Source organism: Epinephelus moara, chromosome 2 (genome assembly GCF_006386435.1).
Source record: "Epinephelus moara isolate mb chromosome 2, YSFRI_EMoa_1.0, whole genome shotgun sequence".
Taxonomy (NCBI): domain Eukaryota; kingdom Metazoa; phylum Chordata; class Actinopteri; order Perciformes; family Serranidae; genus Epinephelus; species Epinephelus moara.
Window position 1 is genome coordinate 42348139 of NC_065507.1, and position 17761 is coordinate 42365899.

The 17761-nt window shown below is 38.3% G+C and overlaps 1 protein-coding gene across 3 annotated transcripts in view; it reads right to left on the minus strand.

The window, feature by feature from the left end:
- The window catches only part of tbx4 (T-box transcription factor 4), a 44311-nt gene extending 27873 nt beyond the window's left edge, over positions 1–16438 (minus strand). For 2 of the 3 annotated variants that reach the window (XM_050055922.1, XM_050055914.1), the window contains exons 1-4: positions 16261–16438; positions 12769–12914; positions 11424–11518; positions 3953–4072 (exon numbers count right to left, since the gene is read on the minus strand). In XM_050055922.1, the coding sequence (XP_049911879.1) occupies positions 3953–4072; positions 11424–11518; positions 12769–12912 (359 nt within the window). In that variant the 5' untranslated portion in view covers positions 12913–12914; positions 16261–16438. The remainder of the gene's footprint in view (positions 1–3952; positions 4073–11423; positions 11519–12768; positions 12915–16260) is intronic. The other variant, XM_050055932.1, reaches the window with a different exon arrangement.
- Positions 16439–17761: the final 1323 nt, after the last annotated feature.

The following is a 17761-nucleotide window of genomic DNA, read 5'->3' on the forward strand; positions in this document are numbered from 1 at the left end:
CTGCTGCCATCATTAGTCATTAGTCATACTTCTACTGTTATTATACACATATGATTATTATCACACATGTATACTGCCAGAAACTAATATATACTTTCAACATATTGTACCACAGTAGCCAGAACTATAATGATAATATTATTACTTTCATTAATGTTGTTGTAAGCTACTGTCATTACCGTCTGTCCTGCATCTCTCTCTCTCTCTCTCTCTCTCTCTCTCGCTCTCTTTCTGTCTCATTGTGTCATACGGATTACTGTTAATTTATTATGCTGATCTGTTCTGTACGACATCTATTGCACATCTGTCCATCCTGGAAAAGGGATCCCTCCTCAGTTGCTCTTCCTGAGGTTTCTACCGTTTTTTTTCCCCTGTTAAAGTCCTGAGGTTTCTACCGTTTTTTTTCCCCTGTTAAAGGGTTTTTTTTTTTTGGAGTTTTTCCTTATCCGCTGTGAGGGTCCAAAGGACAGAGGGATGTTGTATGCTGTAAAGCCCTGTGAGGCAAATTGTGCTTTGTGATATTGGGCTTTATAAATAAAATTGATTGATTGATTGATTGATTGATTGATAGAAAAGTCAAAGTCAGGAGGTGGTCTGGCATTGCCTAATTTTTCAGCATTACTACTGGGCTGCTAATGTCCATAAAGTTACATACTGGATGTGCTCCTTTAGAGATGGAGTCAGACCAGATTGGTGCCACAAGGAACAACATGCATGTGGGTTAGTGGACCCTGCTTCACTTGCTTTTCTCCTATGCCACTTAGTAGAAAACACCACCCAAATAACCCCATCGTCATCAGCTCTCTTCGTATATGGAAGCAAGTTAGAGTTAATTTTGGCTATAAGCACAAAATCCCATGCATCCCTATAATATGCACTCCCCATTTTAAACGTGCTCTTCTGGATTCTGCATTCCACCTCTGGTTTCAGAAGGGGGTGAAAAGCATTACTGACCTCTTTCATGAAGGGGTATTTACATCATTTGATATAAGCCATCTTTGGTGTGGTCCCAGAAGAGGTACCTCTCCCGAACTGTCAGGCACAAGCTGTGGCCTTCACCTTACTCCTAGCCCGCAGACTCATCCTCCTTATGTGGAAAGATAAACTTCCCATTTCTCACGGTCACTGGGTAAAGGATGTCATGACACACCTTAAGCTAAAGGAACTCAGGTGCCGCCTCAGAGGATCATCCAAGAAGCACCACAGGGTATGGCAGCCCTTCTTAGACTATTTTCATAACTCCTGTCCCTCAGCTAGTCTCATGAATTAAGCCTTTACTTATGTATTTTCTATGTATTATTATTCTGTGTGTTTGTTTTTTGTTGTTGCTGCTTGTTTTGTTTTGTTTAACTGTATGTGTAAGTGTAAACTGATCGCATCCACAGTTATGGTGGGTGTAGCCTTTAATCATTTCTGCCATCCAGTTATGAATCTGTTCACCAAAGTCAGATTTCTTTTTACATCAATATGCAGTTGCATGTGTAACTCAATAAAAATAATGGAATATATTCTGGTGATTAATCGAGTGATCAGATAAGAAATACTGCGTGATTTCATCAAATTACTTTCACTTTATTTAAGGACAGTAGTAATATATAAAAGAGAAACGAGAAAATAAGCAACAAATGAAAGTCAGAGCTGTCAACTTCACGCAAATAACCGGTTTCACACGCACTCACGCTACGCCGCTTTTTCCCACGCTGTCAAATTAATCACTGTTGGGCAGTAGCTCACTACAAGTAGCGACGTCACAAATTTAACAGCAATGTCAGTAGCGTAGTGGTAACATCACTACTTTCTGAGTCAAATAGCTTTTCAATAATTAACTTAATTAATTGACCGAGTAGAGTACCGTACAAGTTACAAGTTCTTTTTTCCCCCAGGAGAAATTCTAAAATGCATCAGACGCTTTTTATGCGGAGTAAAACTGAGGTAGGCCTAATGTGACTTAGGCCAGCACCACACCAAGGCATATAGACGATAGAATTGCCATCCGTCCCGTATAATAGGCTACGGGATCGTCCCATATTGAAAAATTAAATGAACTGTCCCTTACTGATTAAATACTGGATGCAATTTGTCCCGTATTTCTGGCATAATGGCTGGTCTGTAACTCGGCGTCATCACTGACATGGTTACGGAAACTCCACGCAGGACTGCCTGCTTATTGACCGGCTGGCTGCTTGATAAAGTTATGTGAAGGTCTCTTTACGCCCGGATGTTAAACTTATGGAACTTATAGATTTAGAAAGCTTCACGTGCACTTATATCTCAGGCACTGTGGAGCTGGGCGCACATGCACGAGCTTTGTTGACACTCCCACAGTGAGACATAAATTGATACAGAAACACCCTTCAATCACTTTGCAAATCGATATCTGTGTGGCTCACTTAGACCTGTTGATTCAAAATATGGCAGAGAAGAAGTGCAGTTTTACAGACTGTCTCGCACCGGCCTGGTTCTCCGACAGAATAACTGTCATTACGCGCGACCATTACGCACGGCTGTGGCTTTCAATAGCCCCCGTGCCACTAATTCATCACACGTAGGCCTAACTGCAAACCATCTGAATTATGAATCGTCAGCCATATTATTGATGATTAATTTGTAGCTCTATAGTGGAGGTAACGTAAGCAGGTTGTGTAACAGAAATAAATATCCAGCGCGCTGTAGTTGTACTGGATTTAACAAAGATGCCTCGAGGCTTAGTAATCGAATTATTCGAGTTACTTCAGGAATCGTTTCAGCCCTAATTCCATCAACCTCTGCTGTGTCAAGACCTGCAAAATCCTTCCATCTCTACTATTGATACGGTTATTTTGGTTATTATTTTTTAAATTATTAATCCAAAGTGATAGTTTAGTATATTTTATGAGACTGAGTTAATTAATTGGTTATCATTTTCCTCTTTTGGGAGGTGGTGCCCCACAAGGCGATTTAATGTAAATTAAATAATATTAATAATTAACAACTATTTTTAATAATCATTCATTTTTTTTCTGAAAGCTATTTTAAAACTTTTAACCACCAGTTCCCAACATATCAGATTATTCCTCAGGTGATCTGCTCTTGTACAATAATCAAAATAAGGACTAAAAAAGGAAAAAGAAAAACAAGAACGTTTGGAAATTGGGTCTACTATTATTTTTGTATAGTGCCACATCACCTTACTATATTACTGTAGGTAATAATGCAGGATATCCCTCTCTGAAATTATACTATGATATTATTCAGTGCTGCACATTCCCTAACAAACTTGAAATTAATAAAATTAAGTATTAAAGTTGTCTAATCCTGACTACACCTTGACCATAGTCTTTTGCTATCAACATATATTCCTAATGCTAACCATACAGTAGTTTCCCTGCACAGATAGCAACGACTTTGAAAATCATTTCACTGGATGCACAAAGATATTGATGTTGTGATCACAACAATTAACACAAATTCAGCCAACCTTCACTGGAAGCTTCACAACCATCACTGCGACTTTAATGCAAGTTTTACTATTCTTATACTAAAACGATTAAAATCTCATTTAATTGCGTGCAGCGTTTTATTTGCTTAGCCCCTTCTTGCCCCCCTCTCCTATATTTTCTCTCTTTGTTTATTATGAGATGACCACTGCAGGAGTGTGAGCTCTGTGCCTGGGACAGAATCACAAACACAGTGACAGAGCTAAATGTAAGTATCACACAGCTAACGTTACCCAACAGTTGTTAACCAGTGTAACAACACCGTTGAGCCATTTCGGTGTCAGTTTGAGAATGTTGGGACCATTTAACATCTCGTTGTTAGATGTTAGCCGCTGCTGCTGTGTTAGCTCATTCACAGAGCAGAGAAAGCAGGAGAGCTGCTCATGGAGATGGTCCTTCGGCACTTCAAACAGCGGGTTACCCCTCCACCCCCTCAAAAAAACAGTCATTTATGGCTGTGGCAGTTGCAAACTTACCACTTATTATCACAAAACTTGTAGCGATGGTCATCAGCCGGGACAATGTCAATAAGTAGAATGTATTTGGTTTTGAGGTTCATCCCAGTCACTTTAACCTTGTAGCTGGGAAACATCCTCCTGTTGAAGAATGTAAATAAAAAGGTGTTAGAAATGCGCTTTCACATGAAGCCAAGGCAATACTTGATTTAACAACTGAGTATCCGATTATCATCTTAAAAACATACACATACATACAAACATACATTCTTATTCTCACACATATATCAGTGTGGTTGGATTCTTTAGGAATGATTTGATCGTACTGTATCATACATCTAAAAAAGAACTGCCTTTTCATATACAAACAATTTCAGGGACTAATAAAAACCTGCTTTTACCAAAGGTCTGAATTTGCAGGGGCCACTAAAACAGGTGTGTGTGCAGGATAAGTGCAGTATCGTCACGGATAGTGCAGATGATTATCGGATTAGCTCACCGACTGTAGCTCAGTGATGTTCTTAAGGGATTGGGATGAGAAAGGACCCATTATATTGTTTCATTACTATGTATTGTAAAGTGACCTTGGGTTTCTTGAAAGGCGCTATATAAATTAAAGTTATAATTATTATTATCTTTACTGACTGAGAGAAAAGCAGGATGAGAAGCTGCCTTCTCTGAAACCTGAAACACCTTGACCTGAACATACAGTGGATCAAACCTACTTCTATACAAATAATCCTGTTAAGCAAAGTACAGAATAAAATCCAATTGCCAAACCTTCCACGATCATTTTCTTGATGTCGTCCTTACCATCAAAATATCACATATTTTGGCCTGGTAATGATTTGTCTCCTTGCAGGGATTTATTTGGTAGAAGACTTCAACTCTCTCATACTTGTGATACCAAGAGGTCATAAAAAGTATGGGAACACACTTTATCTTTCATCTTTAAATGCATCCAGTCTAAAACATATAATATGCTAATATAGCACTCAAAGCAATACATCATATGAAGGGAACTACCTTTCCTGACCTCTTCTGGGAAACCAAAAACGTTTTCATCCTATCTGTGCCAAAGGAAATTTTGCATGGGGCTCTTTGCCCCTTATAAAGCCCTAAGTGTTTTTTAATGGCACCCAAGATTGGACAATAGTTTAGACAGCCGACTCATCATTGCTCAAGAGGCTACAATCAAAAAGGCCTGCAGTTTATCTGTGGGTGCTGCCCATGGCAATGTGTTCAAACACTGGAGGACACTCTAATGAAAACCCTGAATGCTTTCTGGGAAGATGGCTTAGTATCAAAACCCCTATCTACATATTTGCTGTTCCAATTGGAGCAAATGTCCTTCAAAGGCTCGTAGTGCCTGACACCATCTGATCATGTTACTGTAAATACTCCCTAACGTAAGATAGAGAGAGAAGAGGGGGATTGAGGGCAGGTAATTTAAATCTCTCTCCCAGGCTTCAAATCCAATCAGTAGGAGAGATCAGTCCCGGTATCATCCTCACTGAAAGACGGGTTAATCTTAGAGGAACATTCAAAACAGACCTCTTCCCATCCCTGGCTCCACTCACACTATACAGACAGAGCAGATGGAGGCCTGTGTCAACACATGTGGCCCTCAGATTTGTGTAATATGGCCATAACTACCTAGTGGTGGGCTCTGCTGCTGCTCAGTCCTCAGCTTATGGTCAAGCCAGACAGATAAACTGGATGCACTACAATCTTATACACAAATTAATATTGTGAGTAAAATGTGTCTTAGTTCTGTACAAATTACTTAGCTTGGTCCTAGAGTATGCTGTTAGGTCTGAGTATACTTCAAACTACAAATTGGGTTGTATGATGTGCCAGCTGGTCAAGTCTAAGGCAAAAAGTGTTTAGAACAGCCACACTTCAGGTTATAGTGAGGTGGAGACAAAATAAAACGTACAAATGGGGATTTTGTCACACTTTTGGACAGTGTCTCCTTAGAGGCTATCAAAATAATGCGCTTGGCTGCATACACAAAAAGTGGCATAAGTGTAAAAAATGACAAAATGACAGCTTAAAGATGGTCTAACTGTGCCTTCTTTTACACCTCCTCACACCTGGCCAATTACAGCGTACAAGGGTCTGGGATTATCACTTTTGGAAAGTTACAAAAATGGTTTAATACAGCCTCCCCATTCCACTATCAGAAAGGGGGTTCCAGATGCCATTAGGCAGTCCAACAAACTCTTTGCTGGTAGCATACTGAGGCCGATAAACCTTTATTGTTGAACAAGGACAGTGTGTTTTGATTTTTGGATAAGAAATAGCACAACTAAAAAAAACATCCATTGCATGTAATAATACCAAATTATCTGAATGCAACCCACATAGCTTAATCCTAAACCATGCTGTAGAATTAATGTAGTTCCAATCATTTGCCATATCCCACTTGACTGACAGGATCAAAGGTTTTGTTTTACAAAGTCCAAACACGGTATATTTTGGAGTTGTATATCTGCTAAATCTATTAAAAAAATTCTAGGTTTTGCAATTCTAGACAACAGATTCTCCAAGGCAGACAATATGAAAGCATACATATACATACAATGGTGTGACTAAGTAAGTGAGTTTAAGAGGAGCATGAGAAATGGAAGTCCGAGAGTGTGTGTATGATATCAGTGTCAGGGTGTGTGTGTGTTTCTGTGCCCAGCCAGCTGTTTCTCTTAACAATCCCACATGTTTAGGCCCTCCGGTGATCCATTCCCTCTCTGGGAATCTCCAGTACCACGGCAAGATCAAAAGGACCCAGGGGGGGGGGGTGGGGGGGGGTGGGGTGGGTGGGGGGGGGCGCTACAATGTAGTAGACGTGGAGTATTGTGGGCGCCAGATTCCTCTTATCAACCTGCCACTGCTCTCTTGACGGGCTGTATACAAAGATGGAGAGTGAGGAGAGAGCTGCGCTGGGTGCTTTGAAGAGGGAGGATTATGCCTGGACAATTACACTCACAATAACAAGTCTACTAGGCTTAGCTAGGTGCTGCATGGGAGTGGATTGAGCAAGTTTCATTTCAAAGTGTTGGGAAAATGTTGGATCTCCTGCATGATGATGCTTCTGTACCTCCTCACCTGCCACCTCTGCACCGACCCTCCTTTCATGTTACAACTGTGGGTCCAAAGCACTTTTTAAACCAGGACACCCCTTTCATATGTTTTTTTTTCCTTTGGCTCCCGATTTTACAAACATGTTGATGAAGTAGATCGACAGTTTCAAACAGTGAAACTCTTTTTGTTTTTTTCATTTAAATTTGCACATTAAGTGCCCAGTGTATAACATGTGTTTCATAACCTTATATGAATATAAACAACTTGTAGGCTAATGTAATTATCAGAAGTATACTGTTCTGTGCCTAGGTGTAATTCGACTACCTCAGATAATATATAACATTGTTATGAATGTGAAGTATTGGTATATGCAATACCCTCCAGTATTATTTGGTATCAATCAATCGATCAATCAGTCACTTATTTATTTGTCAAATAAAGTCATACAAGGTATGACTCCTGTGACATGCGATCAGATCAGCTTATTCAACTTGTGCATTTAGAATAGAAAGAAGGCCTTCTATTCTATTCTAACTTGTGCACTGTGATTATGTCCAGTCCATGGCCAGTCCACTCAAACACAGACAGTGACAGTTTATTCTCCTTGGGGCGCATGGTGGGGAGGAAGTGAACAGCACCTCACATTCCCACCGTTACACCAGTCCTTATTCACCATAAAACATATGCCTCCTCTCTCTCTCTACCTAGAGTCCTCTGCTCTGTCAGATCCGCATATAGAAAAAGAGTCACCGACTTGAATGGAAGGAGCAGTTACACCAAACTACACTGAGAAAAACAAATAAACAAAAGAACCCAACTCTCTGTACAGAATCATATGACAGGAACAGTTACACCAAACTGCTCTGGGAAAAAAAAAGCACTGATTTTAACTTTCCATACAGAGTGAGATTGGAGAAGTAGTTACAACAAACTCCACTGAAAAAAAGTGAAATATTGACATGCTCCTGCACACAGCAGGATACACTTCAAACTGAAGCTCAAGGATGGATCGATACTGGTTGTCAGTGACCAAACTTCAAACAATAAATATAAAACAGAGTGTTTGTTTATGGTTTACAGAGTGTATGCATGAGCTAACATTATGTGACAGAGGTATAATAGCAGGGAAGGTATAATAATCAGGGAAGCCTATAATCTTGGTTGCCAGTGTCGTTAATTTTGCCCTGAATTCGGATCAGATTCCGACTGAAAAACTGATCAGAGTAGAGAGTGGGCTTTTTCGGGGGGGGGGGGGGGGGGGGATTAACTGTTCTGTATGTGCCATTTATAATATTAATTAATACAGCAGCAAACCACTACTTGCTGGAATAATGGCTTACTGAGCTTAGAATGAAGTCATGCTCCCTCTGTGTGAGTTGTGATTCGAGCTTCTCTGTAGTGTGTTGTTGTAAGTCATTTGGGACATGTGTGCATGTCGGTGCATATGTTTATCCCACTGGCTAGCTCATTGTTGCTGCTTTGCACTGTGTTCACTCTCAAGTTCTCCCCTTACAGCACTATAAGCTCGGTCAGCATTGTTAGCACTGTTACCATTGTCTAGTGCTGTTTATGGAGTTAGCAACTGGCAGCTGGCTCAGCCACCTTAATGTTGAGAACTGTGTGTAGACAACTCATATGCTCTGAATTTAGCATAGAGCCCCCTTTGAAGGAACAGGCACTGAGAGTGAGTGTTTCAGACAAAGGGTCAATGAGGCTATATGCAGCAGACAGAATGAGATAAACGTGTTCTTTGAACACTGAAACATGTAAATATGTTCTGATACAAACTCAAAATACAAGAACAAACCTGAAAATGAGCATGTCTATGATATTCATGTTACACTACAAGATAAATTGTAATAATTTTTGTGATCTGTTGTTTTTCCGTCTTTCCTCATCATCAGGTCAAAATGTTTAATTTGTCCAATACTTCATCAACACTGGTATATGACTAAGCACTAACAAGCCTAGTGACAGCATCAGCCTCAGCTGTACTTTGTGTTAGGCGCTAACTGGCTAATGTTAATGTGCTAACATGCTGAATTGAAATGATAAATGCTATATTTTCATTCATTCATTCATTCATTCATGTATTTGTTCCATGTAAGCATTGTCAGTGGGAGCATGTTGCCACACTGGCAGTAGCATTTAGCCAGAGTCCAGCCTTTCATCATTTGATTTATGATTTTAAGGCTTGGCTGACTATGGCGTCTTTTCCCCAGATATTTCACTCCTTTATCAAGCAGAACATATTCATGCAGTCATTATTTTATCTGCACTGGTTTGTGATTCTATCAAATAAATAATGAAGCCTCTTTGGCTTCTGTTTCACGATTTATCATCTGACTCTGATTATGAGACAAACTGGTGTCCTGAGTGATGGCATAGATTTGACATTTTTGAGAATTAAACAATCAAACACAGATTAGACTTTTAATTGAGAACACTAAAAGATAATCTGTGCCTGGTTTAGATGATTCATTTTGTTACATTTTCTTGTATTCTCTGTGATTAATATTTGAAACATTTTGGGAGAATCAATGGAAATGACTCACTTCACTGAAAAACTTTCTAATGTACAAGATGCTCTGATTGCACTTACAGGATGCTCTGCTCAAATGTCACATTTAATACAGTGGTATTCTGTATTTGACTGGGCTACCAGACTTCAATGTGACTAAATGTCTTCTGCCATGATAACATGGGGAGTAGCTCTAAATGCATTATTCATAACATACTTGAATAATTTAATCTGGTGTTATCATATAGTGTGAGTTCATTTTCAGAGCTGTTGCTCCTGAAGGATGAATCCAGTTTCATGCGACCTTCAGTATGTCTGCTGCAGACTGACAGTAGGTAAAACCCAGAAAGGTTTCCCAGTACAGCTGCGCAGCTAAAGCACTGCATGGCTTTTCAAAGGGCTTTAAGGATTCAGAGCCCACTTTATCAGCTGGACAAGGGAAAGCCCATTACTTACGGTTATGCAGCATTAAGGAAAAAATGTGGTGACCTTTTACATTTTTTTACTGAGAAAAAAACCCCCCAAAACCATCCCATGAGGAATGACAGGCAGAGGTCGATTTGAGAGTGTACTCATTCTCTGGTTAATGTCCAAAGGCCTCACCATCTAATCCTCAGGTCGCATTAAATCCAACAAGCCAAGCAGTCATTTGTGTTTTCAATTATGAAGTCACTGGTACAGGAACTTTCTGTCTCTTCCTGAAAGACAAACTTATAACTGCTTTGTGTTACTATTAACTGCCTAAACAGATGGTCACAGAAAGGTATGATACTAATTTTGTGCAATGAATCCATCCCTTAAATATCACTTTCTCTGTTATTTTCCACAAACTTATGAAGAATATAAGCAACTTTTGGTTAATAATGTGACTAATAATATATGTAAAATTTTCCAAGTTTCTGTTGATGTCTTGGTTAAAATCGAGTGAAAGTGTTTTTCTTTTTGTTTTTTGTTTTTTTGAGGAAAGGCTCCCTTTAGCCACTGACTCCCTGTTTGTGATGACTTCACTCTAGTGTAATGTATTATGTTATTTATAACTTTGGTCTGAATCCTATTTTTGTGTGGTGTAAAATATCTAATGATTCATTATGCACAGCGGTGGAAAGTAAGTAATTCAATTAATTTTAGTTTTGTACTAAATTACATAGAATGTTGAAGTATTTGTTCTCTGAGTATTCTAATGTTCTATACTAACACTCCACTATCACATTTCTGGAGGATTTTTCTTTATTTTCTTTCCTCCACTAAATTTGTCTGACTATAGTTACAACTTACTTTACACATAAAGATTTTACATACAAAACTCACGTTTATCTTATTAAATGATGCAGCTTCATTTATTCAGCTAACCCAGCAGTACATGAAATACTTAAAACTACAACACTAACATGATATTTACATGTCAATACATCAACAATAAAAAATAAACCAATCGGTAAACTAATACAAAATTCATATCAACACTCTTAAGTGGCCAGTGTGCAAAACAAGTACTTTTACTATTGATAACTTAAAGTAAATGTTGCTCGTACTTCTGTGCTTCCAATTAAAATTGTTAAATACAGGACTTTTAACAGTATTTTACAGTGTGGTGTTGCTACTTTTAACTAAAGTTAAACATCTGAATACTTCTTCCAGCAGTGATTATTACGGTAATTTCTAATAATGGAATATGTTAACTTAGTAGCATATATACACATCCATTCTCAATTACCACCTTTCTAAATACATGCAGGACATCACTTTTTTTTTGGTCATGGATAAGAAATGTTTAAATTAAGAATTATTGCATTTTGGCTAATTTGTAAACTGAAACTAACTGATGATTTCCCATCTCTGCGTGTAGACTGTACTGTTACAGATAGATGGTGTGTTAACTGCTGTACTAACCTGCCTGCTTTAGTAATGATCATCTCTGTACCGGCCTCATGGAACTTCTTCCACAGCTCACTCTCATGAAGAACAACCTTAATGTTCTCAATGTTCTGAAAAAAGAGTGGAAATCACTGTTACACTCAACACAAACCAAACCATCTTGTCATTACCACAACATATGGTATCAAGAAAAACCTAATATTATGTAAAGTTTTTGAATATATACTACAGAGCAGTGGTAGAAAGTTATAACTAAGTATAGTTACTCAAATTGTATATAAGGACAAATTAGAGGTACATGTACTTTACTGAGTATTTCTATTTTCTGCTTCTTTATTTGTGTACTCTTTTTAGAAATATTGTACATTTTACTCAACTACACTTAACCGACTTAACTGACAATTTTAGTTACTTAGGATAACTTAGTTACAGATTCAGATTGACAATGCAAAATGTAATCACATTGACATTAGGCCTATAATAATAATAATATATATAATGGGGCTCTATTGGTCCCCAGGTCGATATTCACAAGAAACCTTGCAAAAAAATGTCAATACACACACACACACACACACACACACACACACACACACACACACACACACATATATATATGTAAAATCATGAAATTAAAATTAATAATAAAATCTAAAATCATAATCTAATAATGTGATATAATATAATATAATATAATATAATATAATATAATATAATATAATACACAGTATTATATTCTGAAATGGACCATACAGCATAATGAGTTCTTTTACTTTTGGTCTTCTAAGTATGTTTTGATGCTGTTACTTTGGTACGTTTACTTAACTAACATTTTTGATGCTACCATCAATAAATACCAGAATATTTCCACACTGTGGTGTCACTACTTTTAGTTAAGTAAATGATCAGAGTACTTCATCCACCACTGCTGCAGAGCAATGTATAAAATCATCTGCAGTTTATGTCAAATTTTAAATCCACTCCATTATTGTACTGATTTGACCATTAGAGTATTTCATTTGTTTTGACACCATAAAAAAATCATCAGGGCACAATTAATGAAGAGCTGTATTTAGGTGTTGGTCTGATACACCAGAAAGACACAGCAGATAGATCTGTTTATGGTGATAAACAGATCTATCTGCTGTGTCTTTCTCCACTGAAACTGCTTCATTTTAAAATATATATATATATATATATACATATATATTAGATGAAATATATTTATTTAAAAAATCCCAATAAACATGTAATTCTAATTAAGGTTTAACTATTTGGAGAATCATCCCTCCATATTTCTACAAACTGCAGCCACAAGAAGCAACTGTGTGTTTTTGCTGTGAGGTCTCTCCATGTATACCTGGTCAGGCTCACTAGAGCTGGGAATGGTGGGAGCTGTGGACAGGCCCAGTCGTGAATGGTCTGGAGGGAGATCCGTCTCCCGACCAGTCTGGACCTGGCTCATACATTCATCCGTTACGGGTGAAAGCCTCTCCTGCAGCATCTCTGCATGATTAGAAAAAATACTTAGCTGTCAGACTCATCAGTGAGTAGCTGTGATGTCCAATGTACATCAGACCTTGCATCTGACACTTAACAGATATAATGAAGAATGCACACATTCAGTATATAGCCTATAGACTGCAACATGTATGTGTAGCCTGCTCTGCACACTCCGTTGCTCTTTTCCAGTGAATGTGAGGAGCTTTCAGCCTTGTACCAGCAGTGTAAGCATCAGCTGTTAGACTCTAAATTCTACATGAATCTGTTTTGCTGGGCAAGTCTTACTTTGGATTCAGACAAAATTAAAAAAAAAAAAAAAGGTAGTCAACAAGTCAAAGCTCAGGTATTTCAGATTTCAAAGTCTCAGCAGCAAATCACACTGACATACTCAGTCATAACTATAGTAAAAATACAACTGAGAGTGCAGTATGGTATAAGAAGATGTGAGGTATATGAAGTACTGTAACACACTGTAAAACTGGAGTTCCTGAAGGCCAATTTTTGATGTAATTATGAAGTACACAGGCCAGCGATTTAAAACCCTTTCTAAATGGATGGATTCAAGTTTTTAGCAAGAAAGGTCGGGACCAAAAACCAGTGAAAAAATCCAGTTAAAGTAACAGAGTGGGAGTAAAACGGGGGATGTATTTGCCCTTGTCATATGTTGACGGTCATAGATCCTTGTGTCGCTCAAACCAACAAAACCACTGAAAGTTGTCTTTCACACAGCTTCATACCTCCACATTTGTGTCTGTGTCTCATCCTGCTGCTGCTATGAACTTCATGTCTGCCTAAGACTCTCGAGGGTGCCATCAGGTTCCAAACTGCAAACACTGTTCTCTAAGTGCTACTTAAGAGGCTGGAACTATTGGTCAAGGATTAACAAACCATTTTTTCTGTTTCAAAAACATTTTCTCTTTTTAAAAATGCTTTATTCTCAAGTGAATTCAAAAGCATTTTAACACCTCACATGTTAGTATTTCATAATCTGACAATAATTTCTCATTCATATCATGTTTCAGCTACTATATTTCACACTAACATCAGGTTCTCAGCACTCCTCTGTAACTCTTTAGTGTTCTCAATTACACTAAGTATAGGCCTTTCTAAAGAATTTAGGCAAAAACTACACAAACTACTGCTGAACATCAGTGTGAAACCTGTTCCTTTCTTCTCCCTGCCTCTGAGAGCACAGTGCTGTTCATTCCTCTTGGTTGCACACAGGGGATGTGAGTCTGTAAACACAGAGCTGCCACTCTTTTAGCCATGAAAGTGGAAAGGCGGCGTCCAGAGTAAACTAATGAAGACATTTGTGAAAGCTAATAAAGATAAGGACTGACTGGGAAATGACCAGAGCAAGACCAGTGTGAAACTGGGCCTTTCACTGTGGTTTAACTGAGCAGCATGAGCCAGAACTCTGTTTCTCCTTCTGTTCTTGTCACTGTGTCTGGGCATTCAGTTTGAGAAGTATTCAGGCCACATATTCCTGCACATACAGTGCTATTTTATAACCTGTCAGCACTAAAAAAAGGGTAAACAAATGAAAACATAGGTTCTGTCCTTAAGTGCTGTTAGATGTTTGTTTTGAGCGCATATTGTTGTATGTAGCCTAAATGTACAGAATCCACAAAGGAGTCTGGTTTTTGCCTGATGTTTGTACTGTGAGAAATGTTTGCTTTAAGTGAATCTGATTGCAAAACACTGCAATGCACTTCAAGAAGAAATAGTGCCTGTGCAGCAGTGATTAACAGTGTTAGTCTTTTTCATATGCAGATCTGGAAAGTCTGGAAAAAATCTAGAAGGTAAATTTGAGTGTTCGCATGTTGAGAAAAGGTTCAGAAAAACTCTGTTATCCTTGGTGCACATTTGACTACAAATTAATGTAAAGCTCCACTGTTATTTTACATGCTTTTGGTGGAGGTCACATGGTCTGGCCATCAACATTACATCACATTCTCTACTGACAACATATCAGATCCTGGCAAGGGTCTGCAGAAAGTAGAGTGCAGACCTTAAAATGAAAAATGCAAAAATAAAAAATATAATACCCTGAAAAGTTTAAATAGAAATACATGAGTTATACGTATCTCTCTCTCTCTCTCTCTCTCTCTCTCTCTGTGTGTGTGTGTGTGTGTGTGTTTGCATTTAAGATATGACACGTGCAAACTGAGACAGCTGTAGCCCAATAAATTTCAACGCGCCGCCATTTTGTGCCTGCAGCCCTGATGCATAAAGACCTGAGCATCAACAGGGAAGGTTCTTCAGTCTAAACAACAAACAATATTAGATGACGAATACGTACGTAAAGCATGCAAAAAAAGAAAAAGAAAGAAAGAATAAAATTCCAACATCTCTCTCTAGTTTCACAGTAATTTGGCGACACTTCACTGCAAATCTGCACAGTCTACAGAAATTTAAATTACTTTTACAAAATCATCATAAATTAAAGCCCTGATTTGGCATTTAATCTAACAACACTGTAAACTTTTTCAAAGATGGAATGCAATGACCAGCGTCATGGAAACTCCCACAGTGAATTTTGTGCCAATGTGGCTTTCTAACCGTATTCCATTGAAAATAATAATAATAATAATAATAATAATAATAGGCTACCCAATGTCTTGTCCAGGGCTAATTTAAGCTAATGAGAAATGAAAATACAAATCCTTTAAACACCATTCTCCATATCTGAAAAAAATATTTTGACAGTAAAGTGTGAATTTAAAATTATATAGCCTATTCACATCATTTCCTTACGTTAAAATTGCCATCTTTCAATATTTTAGCAATAGGCTACAATAAAAAAAGTTGTAATTAGCCTATGTAGCCTATGTATAATAAATAACAACAATAATTATAGTAAAATTAAGTGTTATTTTTTATAAATCGTTTTAACAGAAAAAGAATATCCATATTGCATCTGTAAATAAGACCGATACTTTTGCATTTGATTACGATGTAGGCCTAATTACATAATATAACAATGTCATGTAAAAAGAAAAAAGAACAATAGGCAATGAACAGTGAAAAATAAAAAGAAAGCCTCAGTATTAATCTAATTTGCTTAATCACTTCATCTTATTTCACACTCCTGCTCTCTCCCTCCACCCTCCTCTGCCCTAACTGTCAGATTCAAATCTTCCATATCAGATTGTGGTACCATTCGTACCGCAGCTGATCTCCCTCACAGAGGATGACACTGTGTATTTCAAAGCCCACTTGTTCTCTAACACCATGTCTTTAATAGCCCGTCTGGAACACACAGCGCTGTTTACAAGCAAGCAGATAATCAGCAGATAATTAATTTACACTGCAGCTTATCAGAAGCACAGACGTGTCTCTACTGTACCTCATGCAGTCAGTCACCTATCATCTGCTTAAATCCATCCCTGCGCACCGCAGCTTTGTCTTTCAGCCTGTTAACAGCAGGGTGTTTCCCTTCCCACAGCGGCTGCACGTGGTTTAAAAAGAGCCCGTTCTCAGGCGGGAGTGTGGAGGCTGCGGCGGCGGCTGTCCGCTGGGTAGTGTCAGAGCGTCGGTCGGTTAGACTGCCTTAGTGCCTTTCAGCTTCCCCAGCATCGAGCTAGGTTCTGCGCATGTGCATGTTTTCTTGGAATCACACACACACACACACACACACACACACACACACACACACACATACATTGCTGCACGTTACATGCACACAGTTGCTCAGCCCCCTTTATTTGTGTGTGATTTGTCTCCCCGTTTCGCTCCCGATGCTGCAGCAGGAAAGCAGTGCCTTCCAAGTGTTCTTCCTCGGAACCCTGGTAACATCCAGCCACCACCACCATCTACATTTGGCATCTGTCTGCATGCACTTTTGCAATACATTTGCCGTATCATTTTCCAAATAATCTTCATTTGGGGACAAAGATTACTTGGTCTTTTGTATTGTAATTGCCTCTGTGGAGTAGTCAATATTAAGCCGCTGTGACGCGAGCCGTCTCTGCGTCATTAGCCTGTTTTAGGTTAGCAGTGTGGACTACACCTCAGGAAGCCTTTAATTCAGTTGACCTGATGTTGACTCACTGCTCATAGAAGCATAGCCATGGCCTCAATGGCCACAAACACTTTGTGCATTGAATTAAACTTAACTCCGAAAGATATCCCCAACATTCAGCTGCCTCAGGAGATTCACTGTTGATCAACATCCAGTTTTTTTTTTTTACAAGAATACTTCAACCCCAAAAATTCTTTTATCCACCAAATAGATATCTCCTCTGATCAAGATTTCGATAAACTTATTTCCAAATAATGGCAGTTAATATAACGATATATTCCTCGAAAACAATCTCTAATCCGCGTAAAGCAATGTTCTTTCATTTTCTAGCCAATAAATCCACTCTTGAAATTATCTGTCAGTCTACAAAATAAAATGCCGTAATTTCATTGCCTTTTTAAGAATGAAATTAGTCCAACCTGTAACGTAATGACTCTCCACACTAATAGACTGAATGACTGACAATTATTATTTGCGGAAAACTTTAGTTTTCTGGTGTCAGAAAATGGGCCCGTTTTGTTACAATGCAAATTCAAGTTTAAAATTCAAGTTTTAAAGTTTCAAGGCTTGAAGTATTACATTTTTCCATTTAAAACTGCAGGTAGACTATATATAGAATCAATGGCGATAAAAGAATGGGCTGATTTACAAAAATACTCTGGTAAATCGGACCTTTGTTAGAATAAAAAAAGACGTGTTGTCACGCAGTAAATACTCTTTTGGATCACTTCATGCGTTTAAAGCAAGCAAGTTATGCTTTGCACGCTCCCTGTGTGTGTGTGTGTGTGTGTGTGTGTGTGTGTGTGTGTGTGTGTGTGTGTGTGTG